General features: G+C 44.1%; 1 protein-coding gene across 1 annotated transcript in view; it reads left to right on the top strand.

The window, feature by feature from the left end:
* The window catches only part of LOC121573557 (transmembrane protein 211), a 179,312-nt gene extending 159,463 nt beyond the window's left edge, over positions 1-19,849 (top strand). The window contains exons 3-4 of the mRNA XM_045222691.1: positions 19,600-19,675; positions 19,819-19,849. Coding sequence (XP_045078626.1) covers positions 19,600-19,675; positions 19,819-19,849 — 107 coding nt within the window. The remainder of the gene's footprint in view (positions 1-19,599; positions 19,676-19,818) is intronic.
* The last annotated feature ends 623 nt before the right edge of the window (positions 19,850-20,472 follow it).

Below are 20,472 nucleotides of genomic sequence, written 5' to 3'. Positions count from 1 at the left end.
TATCAAAACAACAGCTTGCTACGGTCTTTAACATCTCAGAGTGTAGGTAGGGGGGTGAAAGCAGGTGTGTGTGTGCGTGTGTGGAACAAAAGGGCTGTGGAACATCTGGATGCCAGTGATTGCTACGCTCAGTTGCGTTACGAGCCAAATTAATCAAACCTGGTCAAACATGGTCCTCTCACACCAGAATAGTCATGAAGAAGGTACAGCAGTGCCTCTTCTCCCTCAGGAGGTTGAAACTATTTGGCATGGCCCTTCAGATCCTCAGGAGCTTTTAAAGCAGCACCATCGAGAGCATCCTGACTGGTTGTATCACCATCTGGTATGGCAACTGCACCGCCCTCGACCGGAAGGCCCTACAGAGGGTGGTGCGGACGGCCCAGCGCATCACTGGGGGTGAGCTCCCAGCCATCCAGGATGTACATGCCAAGCGGTGTCTGAGAAAGTCCCGAAAAATTGCCAAAGACTACAGCCACCCAAGACATGGACTGTTCTCCATGCTCCCATCCCTCAGGCGGTACCGGTGCATCAAGGCTCAGACCAACAGACTCCTAAACAGCTTCTATCCCCTGGCCATAAGACTGTTAAATGGCTAACAACTACTGCTCTCCCTCTCCCACAGACCATCCACACTGACTCTATGACCATCCACAGTTCTCTACCCACTCAGACACACACACCTTCACTGTCACTGTCACTCTTACTCACACACACTCACTTACACCCAGAAAGTGACAAAGCGAAAACATGTGTTTAGAAAGTTTTGCAGATTTATTGAAAAAGAAATATCACATTTACATAAGTATTCACACCCCTGAGTCAATACTTTGTAGAAGCACATTTGGCGGCGATTACAGCTTTGAGCCGGCTTGGGTATGTCTGTATCAGCTTTCCACAACTGGATTTGGGGATTTTCTCCCATTCTTCCTTGCAGATTTTCTCAAGCTCTGTTAAGTTAGATGGGGAGCGGCGGTGAACAGCAATCTTCAAGTCTTTCCACAGATTTTCAATAGGATTCAAGTCTGGGCTTTGGCTGGGCCACTTAAGGACTTTCACATTCTTGTTCTGAAGCCATTCCAGCGTTATTTTGGCTGTATGCTCTGGGTCATTGTCCTGTTGGAATGGAAATATTCGCCCCAGTCTAAGGCCGTTTGCACTCTGAAGCAGGTTCTCAACTATTTGCCTGTATTTGGCTCCATTCATTGTTCCCTCTATCCTTACCAGTCTCCCAGTCCCTGCCACTGAAAAGCATCCACATAGCATGATGCTGCCTCCACCATGCTTTACAGTAGGGATGGTATTAGACGGGTGATGAGTTGTGCCTGGTTTTCTCCAGACATAGCGCTTTGCATTCAGGCCAAAGAGTAAAATGTTTGTCTCATCAGACCACAGAATATTTTGCCTTATGATCTCAGAGTCTTTCACGTGCCTTTTTGCAATTCTCCCATTTCAGCCAAGGAACTCTGTAGTTCTGTCAGAGTGGTCATTGTGTTCTTGGTCACCTCCCTGACCAAGGTCCTTTTTACCCGGTTGCTCAGTTTGGTCAGATGGCAAGCTTTAGGCAGAGTCTGGGTAGTTTCATATTTTTTCCATTTCCCAATGATGGAGACCACTGTGCTCTTGGAAACTTCCAACCCTAGAATTTGTTTTATACTCTTCCCCAGATACATGCCTCATCACAATTAAATCTCGGAGATCTATGGACAGTTCCTTGGACTTCATGGTATAGTTTCTGCTCGGACATGCACTGTCAACTGTGGGACCTTATATTGACAGGTCTGTTTCTTTCTAAATCATGTCCAAATAATTGAATTGGCCACAGGTGGACTCCAATCAAGTTGTAGTGACATCTCAAGGATGATCAAAGTACATTGGATGCACCTGAGCTCAATTTGGAGTGTCATAGCAAAGGGGTGTGAATATTTATGTCAATTAGACATTTCTGTATTTCATTTTCAATAAATTTCTAAAAACATGTTTTCACTTTGTCATTATGGGGTATTGTGTGTAGATGGCAGAGAAACATATTAAATCAATTTTGAATTCAGGCTGTAACACAACAAAATGTGGAGTGGGTATGAATACTTTCTGAAGGCACTGTATATACAGTGCATTCGGAAAGTACTCAGACCCCTAGACTTTTTCCACGTTTTGTTACGTTACAGCCTTATTCTGAAATGGATTAAATACACTGCTCAAAAAAATTAAGGGAACACTTAAACAACACAATGTAACTCCAAGTCAATCACACTTCTGTGAAATCAAACTGTCCACTTAGGAAGCAACACTGATTGACAATACATTTCACATGCTGTTGTGCAAATGGAATAGACAACAGGTGGAAATTATAGGCAATTAGCAAGACACCCCCAATAAAGGACTGGTTTTGCAGGTGGTCACCACATACCACTTCTCAGTTCCTATGCTTCCTGGCTGATGTTTTGGTCACTTTTGAATGCTGGCGGTGCTTTCACTCTAGTGGTAGCATGAGACGGAGTCTACAACCCACACAAGTGGCTCAGGTAGTGCAGCTCATCCAGGATGGCACATCAATGTGAGCTGTGGCAAGAAGGTTTGCTGTGTCTGTCAGCGTAGTGTCCAGAGCATGGAGGCGCTACCAGGAGACAGGCCAGTACATCAGGAGACGTGGAGGAGGCCGTAGGAGGGCAACAACCCAGCAGCAGGACTGCTACCTCTGCCTTTGTGCAAGGAGGAGCAGGAGGAGCACTGCCAGAGCCCTGCAAAATGACCTCCAGCAGGCCACAAATGCTCAAACGGTCAGAAACAGACTCCATGAGGGTGGTATGAGGGCCCGACGTCCACAGGTGGGGGTTGTGCTTACAGCCCAACACCGTGCAGGACGTTTGGCATTTGCCAGAGAACACCAAGATTGGCAAATTCGCCACTGGCGCCCTGTGCTCTTCACAGATGAAAGCAGGTTCACACTGAGCACATGTGACAGACGTGACAGAGTCTGGAGACGCCGTGGAGAACGTTCTGCTGCCTGCAACATCCTCCAGCATGACCGGTTTGGCGGTGGGTCAGTCATGGTGTGGGGTGGCATTTCTTTGGGGGGCCACACTGCCCTCCATGTGCTCGCCAGAGGTAGCTTGACTGCCATTAGGTACCGAGATGAGATCCTCAGACCCCTTGTGAGACCATATGCTGGTGCGGTTGGCCCTGGGTTCCTCCTAATGCAAGACAATGCTAGACCTCATGTGGCTGGAGTGTGTCAGCAGTTCCTGCAAGAGGAAGGCATTGATGCTATGGACTGGCCCGCCCGTTCCCCAGACCTGAATCCAATTGAGCACATCTGGGACATCATGTCTCGCTCCATCCACCAACGCCACGTTGCACCACAGACTGTCCAGGAGTTGGCGGATGCTTTAATCCAGGTCTGGGAGGAGATCCCTCAGGAGACCATCCGCCACCTCATCAGGAGCATGCCCAGGCGTTGTAGGGAGGTCATACAGGCACGTGGAGGCCATACACACTACTGAGCCTTATTTTGACTTGTTTTAAGGACATTACATCAAAGTTGGATCAGCCTGTAGTGTGGTTTTCCACTTTAATTTTGAGGGTGACTCCAAATCCAGACCTCCATGGGTTGATAAATTTGATTTCCATTGATAATTTTTGTGTGATTTTGTTGTCAGCACATTCAACTATGTAAAGAAAAAAGTATTTAATAAGATTATTTCATTCATTCAGATCTAGGATGTGTTGTTTAAGTGTTCCCTTTATTTTTTTTAGCAGTGTATATACATACATATCCTTTAAAAATATATATATTTCCCTTTATTACTTTCCAACCCCACCATCCCCTCCCTAATTGGAGTAAACTAGTGAACAACAATGCTTAGGCCTCTACTTCATGCTTATACATACTATATACATTTTATGGACACAGTCAATAATTATATTTTGTTTGTTTTAACTCCTGAACTTCCTCCAATCATTTTCATATAATGTCCATCTGGTATGCTTCTATATGCCATATCTTTCTAACTGTGCTCTTTCACAAAAGCTCACAATATATAACCTATGTACTTATTATGGACACAGCATGTCTTACACTAGTTATCTTGTTGTTGTTATTAGTCCCATCTTTCAGCTCCATTCAACACCTCCCATCGATCTCTTAACACCATCCATATTGGATTTCTATTTGCCATATATTTTTCAACTGTACTGTGATGTTTTACAAAAGTTCTGAACCTTTCTATTCTCATAGTTTCTACAGTTTGTGAATTGAAAATAAACATCTTTGCTAAAAGTATTATTATATTATTGATCGATTGACTATGACTTTTCAGATCACCCAGTAGTGCTATCTGCAGGGTCAGCTCCATGCAAATATTGCAATCCTTCAGCCATTCCTGGACCTGTGTCCAGAAACAAGCTACAAATGGACAGTACCAAAACAAATGATCTAATGATTCTGTCTCTTCACAGCCAAATCTGCAGAGCTGGGAAGATTGTATCCCCCATACAAATAACATTCTATTGGTAGCAAGAATTTTATATAATAATTTAAATTGAAAAATTCTAAGTTTTGAATCCGGCGTCGTTTTGCGTATCAGTTCATAAACACTATGCCATGGAATCGGTATGTCAAAAATCTCTTCCCAACTATTTTGCAATCTATATGGGACGGCTGTCAATCTTTTGGTCCTTAAATGAAACTGGTAAACGTTTTTATTTATCACAATTTTCTTTAACCAATTATGTTCTTTAATACAAGGCCGACATACAAGTTCTGTCACGGACGTTGAAGGACGGGTCAGACCAAGGCGCAGCGTGAAATGCATACATGTTTATTTACCAAAATAAACACACGAACAAAACAACGTAACGTGAAGTCCTCAGGCTAAACACAATACAAGCCTATACACGGAACAAGATCCCACAACTAATGATTGCCAACAGGCTACTTAAGTATGATCCCCAATCAGAGACAACGAGCGACAGCTGCCTCTGATTGGGAATCACACCCGGCCAAACATAGAAACACAATACCTAGAATGTAAACATAGAAATAACAACATACACTGCTCAAAAAAATTAAGGGAACACTTAAACAACACATCCTAGATCTGAATGAATGAAATAATCTTATTAAATACTTTTTTCTTTACATAGTTGAATGTGCTGACAACAAAATCACACAAAAATTATCAATGGAAATCAAATGTATCAACCCATGGAGGTCTGGATTTGGAGTCACCCTCAAAATTAATGAGGAAAACCACACTACAGGCTGATCCAACTTTGATGTAATGTCCTTAAAACAAGTCAAAATGAGGCTCAGTAGTGTGTGTGGCCTCCACGTGCCTGTATGACCTCCCTACAACGCCTGGGCATGCTCCTGATGAGGTGGCGGATGGTCTCCTGAGGGATCTCCTCCCAGACCTGGACTAAAGCATCCACCAACTCCTGGACAGTCTGTGGTGCAACGTGGCGTTGGTGGATGGAGCGAGACATGATGTCCCAGATGTGCTCAATTGGATTCAGGTCTGGGGAACGGGCGGGCCAGTCCATAGCATCAATGCCTTCCTCTTGCAGGAACTGCTGACACACTCCAGCCACATGAGGTCTAGCATTGTCTTGCATTAGGAGGAACCCAGGGCCAACCGCACCAGCATATGGTCTCACAAGGGGTCTGAGGATCTCATCTCGGTACCTAATGGCAGTCAGGCTACCTCTGGCGAGCACATGGAGGGCTGTGCGGCCCCCCAAAGAAATGCCACCCCACACCATGACTGACCCACCGCCAAACCGGTCATGCTGGAGGACGTTGCAGGCAGCAGAACGTTCTCCACGGCGTCTCCAGACTCTGTCACGTCTGTCACATGTGCTCAGTGTGAACCTGCTTTCATCTGTGAAGAGCACAGGGCGCCAGTGGCGAATTTGCCAATCTTGGTGTTCTCTGGCAAATGCCAAACGTCCTGCACGGTGTTGGGCTGTAAGCACAACCCCCACCTGTGGACGTCGGGCCCTCATACCAACCTCATGGAGTCTGTTTCTGACCGTTTGAGCAGACACATGCACATTTGTGGCCTGCTGGAGGTCATTTTGTAGGGCTCTGGCAGTGCTCCTCCTGCTCCTCCTTGCACAAAGGCGGAGGTAGCGGTCCTGCTGCTGGGTTGTTGCCCTCCTACGGCCTCCACCACGTCTCCTGATGTACTGGCCTGTCTCCTGGTAGCGCCTCCATGCTCTGGACACTACGCTGACAGACACAGCAAACCTTCTTACCACAGCTCGCATTGATGTGCCATCCTGGATGAGCTGCACTAGCTGAGCCACTTGTGTGGGTTGTAGACTCCGTCTCATGCTACCACTAGAGTGAAAGCACCGCCAGCATTCAAAAGTGACCAAAACATCAGCCAGGAAGCATAGGAACTGAGAAGTGGTCTGTGGTCACCACCTGCAGAACCACTTCTTTATTATCCCTTTATTTTTTTGAGCAGTGTAGATCTCCACACCCTGACTCAACATACAAGAGTTCCATCAGTCAGGGCGTGACAAGTTCCTTACTTTTTCCTCCTTCCACTTTCCTCTTCCATTTTTGCGGTAATGCTGCAATTATTTGGTTGTAATTTTGGGTAGAGCAGACATTTCCATATGTTTTTGTTAGCTGCATGTGCGACATAACTCCACCATTCCTACCGATAATATCATTTACGAAGATAACACCTTTTTTAAACATTTTCTCAAAAAAGAACGTTTTTTTATCAATTAGTATATTTGAGTTTAACCACAATATTTGTTGCAATATTTGTTCTGTCATTTCTGGAGGATTAAATTGAAATTGCAACCAACTTTCTATGGCTTGTTTTAGAAATTGTGATATTTGGGAGATTATTTCCTTTTCAAATAACTGAAAGTGAGGGGTTGTAATCTGAATAAAGGGAAAAAGTCCCTTCTTGAACATTGGGTGAGACAATCTTCCTAGTTTGCTAGAGAACCAGTTCGGATTTAAGTATAATTTTTGTATGACTGAAGCTTTTAGTGATAGGTCTAATACTTCTTATTAACATTACACAATGTCTTAATATCAGAGGCTGTTATAGTACAGTAGCACGTTATTCCCCTAACATGCTATCTGAGGAAGACGGTAGTGTTCTTCAGCATGGTAGGCTTTGCTCTGTTCTTTCACCATGTAAATAGTACAGTACATGCATTGATTTTCTCCGCTGCATGGCTGTTATCGACAGTTTCATACATCATGTTAAATGCTGAAACAGGATGGTCAGGCTTTTACAGCGTGGTCAGTGCTGAGGTCAGGAGCCTCGGAAAGAACCATACAGTATAGCAGCATGGTGCAGGACTGGATTGGACCCGATCGGACTAGACTGCAGCACTACTCTCTGAAGGATAAGTTGTTTCTGTTTGGAGGACTGATATTGACTATGGAATCATTTGCTTCCTCAGCTAGTCTCCTGACCATCCCCAACCTAATCTACTTATTGTTGTCATTATCACCAATCATTACAACAGCCCCCACGTGTAAATACCCATTAATGATGGGAGTGGACATACAGTGGGGAAAAAAAGTATTTAGTCAACCACCAATTGTGCAAGTTCTCCCACTTAAAAAGATGAGAGAGGCCTGTAATTTTCATCATAGGTACACGTCAACTATGACAGACAAATTGAGAAATTTTTTTCCAGAAAATCACATTGTAGGATTTTTAATGAATTTATTTGCAAATTATGGTGGAAAATAAGTATTTGGTCACCTACAAACAAGCAAGATTTCTGGCTCTCACAGACCTGTAACTTCTTCTTTAAGAGGCTCCTCTGTCCCTCCACTCGTTACCTGTATTAATGGGACCTGTTTGAACTTGTTATCAGTATAAAAGACACCTGTCCACAACCTCAAACAGTCACACTCCAAACTCCACTATGGCCAAGACCAAAGAGCTGTCAAAGGACACCAGAAACAAAATTGTAGACCTGCACCAGGCTGGGAAGACTGAATCTGCAATAGGTAAGCAGCTTGGTTTGAAGAAATCAACTGTGGGAGCAATTATTAGGAAATGGAAGACATACAAGAACACTGATAATCTCCCTCGATCTGGGGCTCCACGCAAGATCTCACCCCGTGGGGTCAAAATGATCACAAGGACGGTGAGCAAAAATCCCAGAACCACACGGGGGGACCTAGTGAATGTCCTGCACTGAGCTGGGACCAAAGTAACAAAGCCTACCATCAGTAACACACTACGCCGCCAGGGACTCAAATCCTGCAGTGCAGACGTGTCCCCCTGCTTAAGCCAGTACATGTCCAGGCCCGTCTGAAGTTTGCTAGAGTGCATTTGGATGATCCAGAAGAGGATTGGGAGAATGTCATATGGTCAGATGAAACCAAAATAGAACTTTTTGGTAAAAAACTCAACTCGTCGTGTTTGGAGGACAAAGAATGCTGAGTTGCATCCAAAGAACACCATACCTACTGTGAAGCATGGGGGTAGAAACATCATGCTTTGGGGCTGTTTTTCTGCAAAGGGACCAGGACGACTGATCCGTGTAAAGGAAAGAATGAATGGGGCCATGCATCGTGAGATTTTGAGTGAAAACCTCCTTCCATCAGCAAGGGCATTGAAGATGAAACGTGGCTGGGTCTTTCAGCATGACAATGATCCCAAACACACCGCCCGGGCAACGAAGGAGTGGCTTCGTAAGAAGCATTTCAAGGTCCTGGAGTGGCCTAGCCAGTCTCCAGATCTCAACCCCATAGAAAATCTTTGGAGGGAGTTGAAAGTCTGTGTTGCCCAGCGATAGCCCCAAAACATCACTGCTCTAGAGGAGATCTGCATGGAGGAATGGGCCAAAATACCAGCAACAGTGTGTGAAAACCTTGTGAAGACTTACAGAAAACGTTTGACCTGTGTCATTGCCAACAAAGGGTACATAACAAAGTATTGAGAAACTTTGGTTATTGACCAAATACTTATTTTGCACTATAATTTGCAAATAAATCCATTAAAAATCCTACAATGTGATTTTCTGGATATTTTTTTCTCATTTTGTCTGTCATAGTTGACGTGTACCTATGATGAAAATTACAGGCCTCTCTCATCTTTTTAAGTGGGAGAACGTGCACAATTGGTGGCTGACTAAATACTTTTTTTCCCCACTGTACTGTAGTGGACGTAACATATCCAGATAGCATTGGAGCAGGTCTTGTCTGGAGAGAGGAGGGGTATATGGTAGGGTGTGGTGGTATTGGCCCTTTATTCAGAGAGACATTCAGACAGTAGACACTATCTCGTTCTCCCTTTCTCCCTTTCTCTCTCTCTCTCTCTCTGCGTGTGTGAGTGCAGGCAGGTGCCCGCTGCTGTAAAATTGAATTAAGCGTGCACCCCTCCACCTCTCCATCCCTCCACCCCATCCCTCTTCCAACATGCAAAGGTTTTAATGATCATGAACCTGGGAACCGTTCCAAATGGGAAAAGCTTAATTGAGAAAAATGAAAGGGAAAGAGAGACAATTCATTCATCTAAGGGAAGGAAGGAGGGGGAGCATCTTCTCTTAATTTTTTCCCTTTCAACTCGCTGAAGTGAACAAGTGAAAATTGCATTAGGTGACAACATGAGGATAAATCAACAAGACTAATTTCGCAGCTCCTTAATTGTGTTTCGTTCAGTAGAAAGTCAAAGATGGTTTATGGTTGGTGGTTTGGCTTTGGGAGCGTGGATAGAGGTACGTGGGTATATGAATTGGGTGTGGGTTTAGGGTGAATTAGGTGTAGGTTTAGGGAGTATGGAAGTACAGTATGTTCTGTGTGTGCGTGTGTGTCTCTATGTGTGCATGCATGCATGCATGCATGTGTGTGTGCTGGTGTTTAAGCATCAAATCGCGTACACAGATTTGCAGATGTTATCGCAGGTGCAGTGAAATGTTTGTGTTTCTAGCTCCGTCAGGGCAATAATAATAAAAAACAATATACACATAATCCATAAAAAAAGTACAATATAAATGAGCAATGTCAGAGAACAGAATATAAATATACAGTGAGTGTACAAAACAGTAAGAACACCTTCCTAATATTGAGTTGCACACCTTCCCCCTTTTCCCCTCAGAACAGCCTCAATTCGTCGGGGCAAGTACTCTACAAGGTGTCGAAAGCGTTCCACATGGATGTTGGCCCATGTTGACTCCAATGCTTCCCACAGTTGTCAAGTTGGCTGGATGTCCTTTGGGTTGCATGCGTGTTTGTTTGAAATGTAAGATTGTTGAATGAAGGTAACCATGGGGTAAATTGTGCATTTTGGTGAGTGTTTTTAGCCTGACTGACGTTACTGAGACTTGCGATGTAAGGTTAGTTTTAACAAAGAGAAGACACCTCAGGATGATGACACATGGCCCAGATCAAAGGGTTGCCACGGTAATGAAAACCTTATTAGTGACATCATTAGGAAGCGCGTAGCCTCTCATGGTCAGGATCACACCTCAGGGAAATCCCATGTAACATATCTATTTAAATCACTTTAACACACACACACACACACACACACACACAGATCTATTTAAATCATCCCCCTATTACACAATGTCTTCCTCCCTGCCCCTGACTGAGCCAGGTGGGCCTGTCCTGGTTCTCCAGACAGCCAGGGGTTAATGTGAGTTCACCCCCCACACAGTGTAGCAGACGGGTCTAACTCATCATTCTCAGGCAGCCTGAGCCCTAATCTGTGAGTATATGTCAAGCAGGAGGCCATTTATTCCAGATTCATTTATGAATTCTTCCTAGTGTAGGGGATTGATGGTGCAATATATCTGCTGTGAGAGAGAGAGAGAGAGAGAGAGAGAGAGAGAGAGAGAGAGAGAGAGAGAGAGAGAGAGAGAGAGAGAGAGAGAGAGAGAGAGAGAGAGAGAGAGAGAGAGAGAGAGAGAGAGAGAGAGAGAGAGAGAGAGAGAGAGAGAGAGAGAGAGAGAGAGAGAGAGAGAGAGAGAGAGAGAGAGAGAGAGAGAGAGAGATATCAACCACTGACTTCTGTCCTCAACTCAGGGCAAGGCATGAGCAATAGCGACTTCTCAAGTTCTTGTCGGAAACATGTAGCCCCTAACTCCTTCAACACACACACACATGCACACGCATGCACGCACACACACATTCTAACACACACACACACAGACATTCCCCTGACTGGCCATCAGCAAGGCTATGTAATGACAGACAATTAACTCAGCCAATTAAGTAACAACTGTCATATTATTAGCTGCGGTCCATTCCCCTACACTATATCTTAATAATCTGTCTACTTGGCGTTAATTCTGCCTTTCAGGACAGGCTATGATTCATTCGCTCTTACATTTTCATCTTTATTTCTTTCTTTTTTTCATATACTGTAGTGAATTATTATTTCGATTGCGACTGCAATCCTTCGCCCTGAGGATGTTGAGGAGGTCTCCTATCCAAGCATTCCTTTCTCAGCTCTCTTCTTCTGCAGTCAGGATGATAAGCCAATCACCAGGACTTCCTGTTGTCACTCCTCCACATACTGTACACTCAGAGCAGAGAGGAAATAATGTCTCCCTGGTCACGCGCCATCACAGTGGTTTGAGGGGCAGTAAGCAGTCAACCTCCTAGTAATGTCCAGAGACTGCTAAGCAGAGATGTTGGTTGACTGAATACTAAATACTGGGCTGGGCTGCGTTGTGTTGGGTGATGGTTGTGGTGATGGGATCCACAAATCCCCAGCAGGCAGCTATGTCTTGGAGCACATCCACCCAGAGCCTTTGCACACACACAAAGAAAGGGTGTGTGGCTTTGAACACCAAGAGAAGGGTAGGGAAGCTGCTGTAGCTGGTACCGGATTTATCAGCTCTACTCCTCGAAGACATTCGGTGCCCCTCTCTCTCTCGCTCTCTCTCTCTCTCTCTGTCGCTCCCTCTCTCTCAATATCTTCCCCTCTCTCTGTCTTTTCCCTGGCTAATTTTCTCAGGTCTGTCTCCTTCCTCCCAGATGTGCCACATTAATTCCACAGCTGCTCTCCCTATTAATGTTCACCGTCACAGCTTGCACACCCTCATTTCCAGCTTTTTTCAACCTCTCCTCTCCTGTGTGTGTGTGTGTGTGTGTGTACAACAGTGTGCGTGTGTGCTCGCAGTGTTGGTGCGTGTGTGTATACTTATATCGGTGTGTCTGAGACGGAGCAGCTGTTCCACAGTAAAACTATAGTTGAAGTGGTGTCAGGACGAGATATTGCTGAATTACTCAGTCATGGAGGTGTCATCAGCGTCTCCTCTCATGCTTGGCTGTGCCCCCCCCCAGTTACCTCCCCCCACCCCCTACCACTCCACTCTTCCATTTAAAGAAACCCACCTCGCCTGAGAACATTTCAATAATCCACTCTCCACAGGGATGGTTTTCCAGCACATTGCCCAGGCAAGCTCCCCTCTCCACCTTCCACCCCCAGGAAGGGTGGCGCCCCTGTCAGCGTAGGCTCAGTGAGGCTTCCCTGGGGAGAGGGCGCCTTGTTCCCCACCCCCCCTATCCATGGACCGAAGGAAGGCCTCCACTAAACCACGACACTGCATCTCCAATATGAATCCAATTTGAAATCTGCATTGATGAATTGTATGTGATTTTCATCAGGCATCACGTATACAGGTCATACATTATTTATTATTTTATTTTACAGCTGAGGCTTCTGTATTATAATGATACATTTCTAGTTAATTTATACGAAGGGCATAAAGTGTATTTATGTTCTTCTCATTAAGCAGCGCTGTGAATATTAATGCGGCAGGTAATCTGATTTGTCTCATTTAGGCCCGTCGTACATCAGCCGAGCACAGTGCGTCTCTCTCTCTTTCTCTCACTCACTCTGTCCCTCTCACTCGCTCGCTCTCTCTCAATCTCTCCCTCTCTCTACCTCCTCTCTTTCATCTCCATCTCTCTCTCTCTCTCTCTCTCTCTCTCTCTCAATATATCTGTGATGGAGAGGATGTGAAGGTCATACCTTTCTGTGTTCGCTGCGTAACTTAATGAAGGTGGAGGAGAGACAATCTGGAGGCAAACAACGTTGCACGCTCATACACACACACACACACACACAGCCTCATGTCACGCTGGTGGCTGATAACAGAATTAGAGCTGGCACACTCTGCCATGCTATTGTGGTGCTACTTGGCCATTTGGCGGCTGGAGGGGGTAGTGAGTGGTGGTGGGGGGTGATTTTGGCATTGGAGGCAGGAATGACATTGCCACCCAATCTCTCTGTATGTGTCATTATGAAGACTGTATCAGTCATTTATCCTCTGATTTCATGCATCCTGCCTGTAATGTTAGACAGACACTGTTAGACAGCCCTACACTACACATTTTCTTTAGGGGCAAGGCCACGGCTGATTGTGTCCTATTCAGGGGGTTATTTCCCCCCTTTGATATTATTGACCATCATTTGTTATTGAAAAAATGAATGTGTTATGGCATTCATCATCCGCCATATCATGGATAGAGAGCTATATACAGTGGGGAGAACAAGTATTTGATACACTGCCGATTTTGCAGGTTTTCCTACTTACAAAGCATGTAGAGGTCTGTCATTTTTATCATAGGTACACTTCAACTGTGAGAGACGGAATCTAAAACAAAAATCCAGAAAATCACATTGTATGATTTTAACCCTCCCGTTGTCCTAGGGTCAAAATGACCCGCCACTGTGTTGAACCAACTTTATTTAATTTTTATATTTTTTGGATCATTTGTGAGAAGGAGGCAGTGATACTTTCTTTAAAGTCTCACTGCCTCCTTCTCACAAATGATCCAAAAAATATAAAACTTAAATAAAGTTGGTTCAACACAGTGGCGGGTCATTTTGACCCTAGGACAACGGGAGGGTTAAAGTAATTAATATGCATTTTATTGCATGACATAAGTATTTGATACATCAGAAAAGCAGAACTTAATATTTGGTACAGAAACCTTTGTTTGCAATTACAGACATCATACGTTTCCTGTAAGTCTTGACCAGGTTTGCACACACTGCAGCAGGGATTTTGGCCCACTGCTCCATAAAGACCTTCTTCAGATCCTTCAGTTTTCGGGGCTGTCACTGGGCAATACGGACTTTCAGCTTCCTCCAAAGATTTTCTATTGGGTTCAGGTCTGGAGACTGGCTAGGCCACTCCAGGACCTTGAGATGCTTCTTACGGAGCCACTCTTTAGTTGCCCTGGCTGTGTGTTTCGGGTCGTTGTCATGCTGGAAGATCCAGCCACGACCCATCTTCAATGCTCTTACTGAGGGAAGGAGGTTGTTGGCCAAGATCTCGCGATACATGGCCCCATCCATCCTCCCCTCAATACGGTGCAGTCGTCCTGTCCCCTTTGCAGAAAAGCATCCTCAAAGAATGATGTTTCCACCTCCATGCTTCACGGTTGGGATGGTGTTCTTGGGGTTGTACTCATCATTCTTCTTCCTCCAAACACGGCGAGTGGAGTTTAGACCAAAAAGCTCTATTTTTGTCTCATCAGACCACATGACTTTCTCCCATTCCTCCTCTGGATCATCCAGATGGTCATTGGCAAACTTCAGACGGGCCTGGACATGCGCTGGCTTGAGCAGGGGGAGCTTGCGTGCGCTGCAGTATTTTTATCCATGACGGCATAGTGTGTTACTAATGGTTTTCTTTGAGACTGTGGTCCCAGCTCTCTTCAGGTCATTGACCAGGTCCTGCCGTGTAGTTCTGGGCTGATCCCTCACCTTCCTCATGATCATTGATGCCCCACGAGGTGAGATCTTGCATGGAGCCCCAGACCGAGGGTGATTGACCGTCATCTTGAACTTCTTCCATTTTCTAATAATTGCGCAAACAGTTGTTGCCTTCTCACCATGCTGCTTGCCTATTGTCCTGTAGCCCATCCCAGCCTTGTGCAGGTCTACAATTTTATCCCTGATGTCCTTACACAGCTCTCTGGTCTTCGCCATTGTGGAGAGGTTGGAGTCTGCTTGATTGAGTGTCTGGACAGGTGTCTTTTATACAGGTAACGAGTTCAAACTGGTGCAGTTAATACAGGTAATGAGTGGAGAACAGGAGGGCATCTTAAAGAAAAACTAACAGGTCTTTGAGAGCCGGAATTCTTACTGGTTGGTAGGTGATCAAATACTTATGTAATGCAATAAAATGCAAATGAATTACTTTAAAATCATACAATGTGATTTTCTGGATTTTTGTTTTAGATTCCGTCTCTCACAGTTGAAGTGTACCTATGATAACAATTACAGACCTCTACATGCTTTGTAAGTAGGAAAACCTGCAAAATCGGCAGTGTATCAAATACTTGTTCTCCCCACTGTATCTAACAGTGGAGGCTGCTGAGGGGAGGATGGCTTATAATAATGGTCCGAACAGAGCAAATGGAATGGCATCAAACACCTGGAAACCATGTGTTTTATGTATTTGATACCATTCCACTGATTCCGCTCCAGCCATTACCATGAGCCCGTCCTCCCCAATTACGATGCCACCAACCTCCTGTGATATCTAATAGTACACAGAGGGTTTTCTTTAATGGAAGCTTCTCTAGTATAAAACATGTAAAGTGTGGTATTCCACAAGGGAGTTGTCTTGGCCCTCTACTGTTATCTATTTTTACTACCACTAGTATTAAACAAAGCCTGTGTGTCTATTTATACAGATGATTCAACATAATACATGTCAGCACCCACAGCTAGTTAAATCACTGCAACCCTAAACAAAGAGTTGCAGTCAGTTTTGGAATGGGTGGCTAGTAATAAACTAGTCCTGAACATATCTAAAACTAAAAGCATTGTATTTGGTACAAATCACTCCCTTGGTACTGGATGGACCTCAGCTGAATCTGGTCATTAATAATGTGGCTGTTGAGCAAGTAGAAGAGACTAAACTTCTTGGTGTTATATTAGATTGTAAACTGTCATGGTCAAAGCATATTGATTCTATTGTTGTAAAGATGGGGAGAAGTCTGTCTGTGGTAAAGAGAAGCTCTGCTTTTTTAACATGCATGTCATTCTCTCTTGGTTCAGAGTGAAGGAGAGATTGACTGCTGAAAGTACATAATTGTCTGTTCAGCCAGTTAACACACAGCCCATACATACCCCACAAGACACGCAATCAGGGGTTTCTTCAGTCCAGAACAGAGGCTGGGAGACGCACAGTACTGTATAGAGCAGTGACTACATGGAATTCTCTTCCACCTCAGGTAACTCAGGCAAACAATAAAATCAGATAAAAAAAAACCAGATTAAACAACAATTAAAGGAACCACATGGAATATATTTATTTTCTTTATTTTCTCTTTCTTCTTGTTCTTATTTTTTAAATAGCCATATTGTTATTTTATGTATATATAAAAAGTATTAACATATATATATATATATATATATATATATATATATATATATATAATTTTTTTAAATACTTTTTTGGGGGACAATAAATAAAAACATACATAGACAAAAACAACAAACAACTTAACATTTACATACACTACATGACCAAAGGTATGTGGACACCTGATCTTCGAATATCTCATTCCAAAATCATTAATATGGAGTTGGTCCCCCCTTTGCTTCTATAACAGCCTCCACGCTTCTGGGAAGGCTTTCCACTAGATGTTGGAACATTGCTTTGGGGGCTTGCTTCCATTCAGCCACAAGAGCATTAGTGAAGTCAGGCACTGATGTTAGGTGATTAGGCCTGGCTCGCAGTCTGCGTTCCAATTTATCACAAAGGTGTATAATGTTGTTGAGGTCAGGGCTCTGTGCAGGCCAGTCAAGTTCTTCCACACCGATCTCGACAAAACATTTCTGTATGGACCTCACTTTGTGCAGCACGGGGGAATTGTCATGCTGAAATGGGAAAGCTGTTGCCACAAATTTGGAAGCACAGAATCGTATAGAACGTCATTGTATGCTGTAGCGTTAAGATTTCCCTTCACTGGAACTAAGGGGCCTAGCCCGAACCATGAAAAACAGCCCCATACCATTATTCGTCCTCCACCACACTTTACAGTTGGCACTATGCATTCGGGCAGGTAGCGTTCTCCTGGCATCCACCAAACCCAGATTCATCCGTCGGACTGCCAGATGGTGAAGCGTGATTCATCACTCCAGATAATGCATTTCCACTGCTCCAGAGTCCAATGGTGGAAAGCTTTACACCACTCCAGCCGATGCTTTGCATTGCACATGGTGATCTTAGGCTTGTGTGGGGCTGCTCGGCCATGGAAACCCATTTCATGAAGCTCCCGACAAACAGTTATTGTGCTGACGTTGCTTCCAGAGGCAGTTTGGAACTCGTAGTGAGTGTTGCAACCGAGGTCGGATGAATTTCAGCACTTGGCGGTCCCGTTCTGTGAGCTTGTGTAGCCTACCTCTTCGCGGCTGAGCTGTTGTTGCTCCTAGACGTTTCCACTTCACTTACAGTTGACCGGGGCAGCTCTAGCAGGGCAGAAATTTTACGAACTGACTTGTTGGAAAGGTGGCATCCTATGACGGTGTCACATTGAAAGTCACTGAGCTCTTCAATAAGGCCATTCTACTGCCAATGTTTGTCTATTTATTTTTATTTTTTATTTTTTATTTTACCTTTATTTAACTAGGCAAGTCAGTTAAGAACAAATTCTTATTTACAATGATGGCCTACACCGGCCAAACCCGGACGACGCTGGGCCAATTGTGCGCCGCCCTATGGGACTCCCAATCACGGCCGGTTGTGGTACAGCCTGGAATCAAACCAGGGGGTCTGTAGTGACGCCTCAAGCACTGAGATGCAGTGCCCTAGACCACTGCGCCACTCGGGAGTCTATGGAGATTGCATGGCCATGTGCTCGATTTGATACACCTGTCAGCAACGGGTGTGGCTGAAATAGCCGAATCCACTAATTTGAAGGGGTGTCCACATACTTTTGTATATATAGTGTACATACACTTCCACAAACATTAATGACATCACACTTGGTCAGACCCACCGTATCCACACCCAATGTTGTTTCTAATGCTTGTAACTGTAGTTTTGTTCATTATGTTCCAACATTCCCTCCATCTTGTGACAATATTGGTTATTTTAAAGTCTTGGTTCCAATAGTTTAATTTTTTTTCTAAGAGATTGTCAGTTGGATAGACTCTCTGCACAGTTTTGTATATCAAGACTTATAATATGAGTATATTTTTCTGACTCAAATAGGATTCACTCAACATTGCTCTGATGTCCAAAAGCTTTCAAGTCGAAATTTCGTCGAAAACGTTTAAGTTGCATATATTTGAAATTGTCTACATTGGTCAGTCCAAAATTGCTTTTTAATTCTGTCATGGAAATAATTGTATTTCCTGTTACCAAGTCATTTACAGTTTCTATGCCTTTAGTTTTCCATGTGGGCCAATTTATCGGTAAATTCTGAAAAGCTATCCAAGGATTGTTCCATAGGGGTGTGTTTTTAGGGAGTGATATTGGTTCTTGTAGAATACATTTCATTTTCTTCCATATTGTTATAGTGTTCTTAACTATGAAGTTGTTAATGTTCTTAGCTCCATCCTTTAAAAACAGAAACGTGAAAAGATTCTGGGGATGAGCATGTGCATCTTCAATATGTACCCATTGTTACTCTTTAGTGCAATATGTCTCAAGTAAAAGCCTTGGGTGGTGAGTTGATACAATTCCAAATCTGCAAGTTTAAAACCACCCTCAGATTTAGGGACATGTAAAACTTTCCTATTTATTCTATGAGTTTTATTTGCCCATATGAAGTCTGTTATGGCCGAGTATACTTTTTTAAAGAATGTTAATGTGGGGTAATTGGTATTACCGAAAATAAATATAAAAACTTTGGGAGCTATGAAACCAAGATTGAACTCTTTGGCCTGTCATGTCTGGAGGAAACATGGCACCATCCCTACGGTAAAGCATGGTGGATGCAGCATCATGCTGTGGGGATGTTTTTCAGCGGCAGGGACTGGGAGACTAGTCAGGATCGAGGGAAGATGAACGGAGCTAAGTACAGAGAGATCCTTGATGAAAACCTGCTCCAGAGCGCTCAGGACCTCAGACTGAGGTGAAGGTTCACCTTCCAACAGGACAACGACCCTAAGCACACAGCCAAGACAACGCAGGAGTGGCTTCGGGACAAGTCTCTGAATGTCCTTGAGTGGCCCAGCCAGAGACCGGACTTGAACCCGATTTAACATCTCTGGAGAGACCTGAAAAGAGCTGTGCAGCGACGCTCCCCATCCAACCTGACAGAGCTTGAGAGAATCTGCAGAGAAGAATGGGAGAAACTCCCCAAATACAGGTGTGCCATAGCCTGTAGCGTCATACCCAAGAAGACTTAAGGCTGTAATCACTGCCAAAGGTTTTTCAACAAAGTACTGATTAAAGGGTCTGAATACTTATTTAAATGTTATATTTCCTGGTTTTTTTGGAAACATTTCTAAAAACCTGTTTTTGCTTTGTCAATATGGGGTATTGTTTGTAGATTGATGAGAAAATAAAAACTATTTAATCCATTTTAGAATAAGACTGTGACGTAACAAAATGTGGAAAATGTCAAGGGGTCTGAATACTTTCCGAATGCACTGAATACTTTCCCCCTTTGTATTGTCTTTTCAGTGTCCATGGAGACCATTGGCATCGTCTACTTCTATCGTTACTTCATAGAGAAGAATAGTTACTTGGAGAAAGTAGAGTATAGATTGTATTGGGGGGAGGGGGAAATAATATTGTCGTATTGTTCTTTAATCGTAGTGTTCTTAGTTCAAATTTGTATTGCTGTTCTTGTCCATTAGTGATCTGTATTTTGTCATGTTTTATGTTTTGTGTGGACCCCAGGAAGAATAGCTGCTACTTCTTCAACAGCTAATCCCCCCAAAAAGAAGAAAAAATATCTATTAGAATAAAGCAGGGCTTGCACACTCAGATACCCGAAGTACACCTTCATTCGTTCTCAATCCAATTGGACCAAGTCTTCCCCCTCAGCAAAAGTCCCTAGCCCGTATTATCTCTGTACTATATTATACAGTTGGAGCATGTACTCCTATATAGCAGCCAGTAACAGTGAGAGCACTGCTGGGGCTCCCTAAAGCTAATGGCAGTCACATGTCACACCGCTGCCATACTACTGGTCCATCTGAGGCCTTTCACACACACACGCACATGCACGCTCGCACACACGCACACACACACACTGCTGCCATGTTACTGTCACTGAGGCCTTTAGGATTACTGCACTTGAGGGTTTATCCTCAGACTGAGAGAACCACAGACAGACACAAACAAAAACAACCAGAGATGAAGGGGTGGGTGGGTGTGCTGTAAAGAAGTAAGCCTGGCAGAGAAGGGCCTCTCTGAGGCTGGGGACGGAGGGGGATGGAGGGAGACTGGGGGAGACTAGCTAAATCTGGAGCCGTGGCCGAGCGCGTCCTGCCTCAACAGATAACAGTAATTCTGCAAATTGAAGTTTTAAGATTTTCTCTGGGTGCTCCT

Source organism: Coregonus clupeaformis, chromosome 9 (genome assembly GCF_020615455.1).
Source record: "Coregonus clupeaformis isolate EN_2021a chromosome 9, ASM2061545v1, whole genome shotgun sequence".
In the NCBI taxonomy this organism is placed as follows: domain Eukaryota; kingdom Metazoa; phylum Chordata; class Actinopteri; order Salmoniformes; family Salmonidae; genus Coregonus; species Coregonus clupeaformis.
This window is presented reverse-complemented; position numbering and strand designations above follow the sequence as displayed.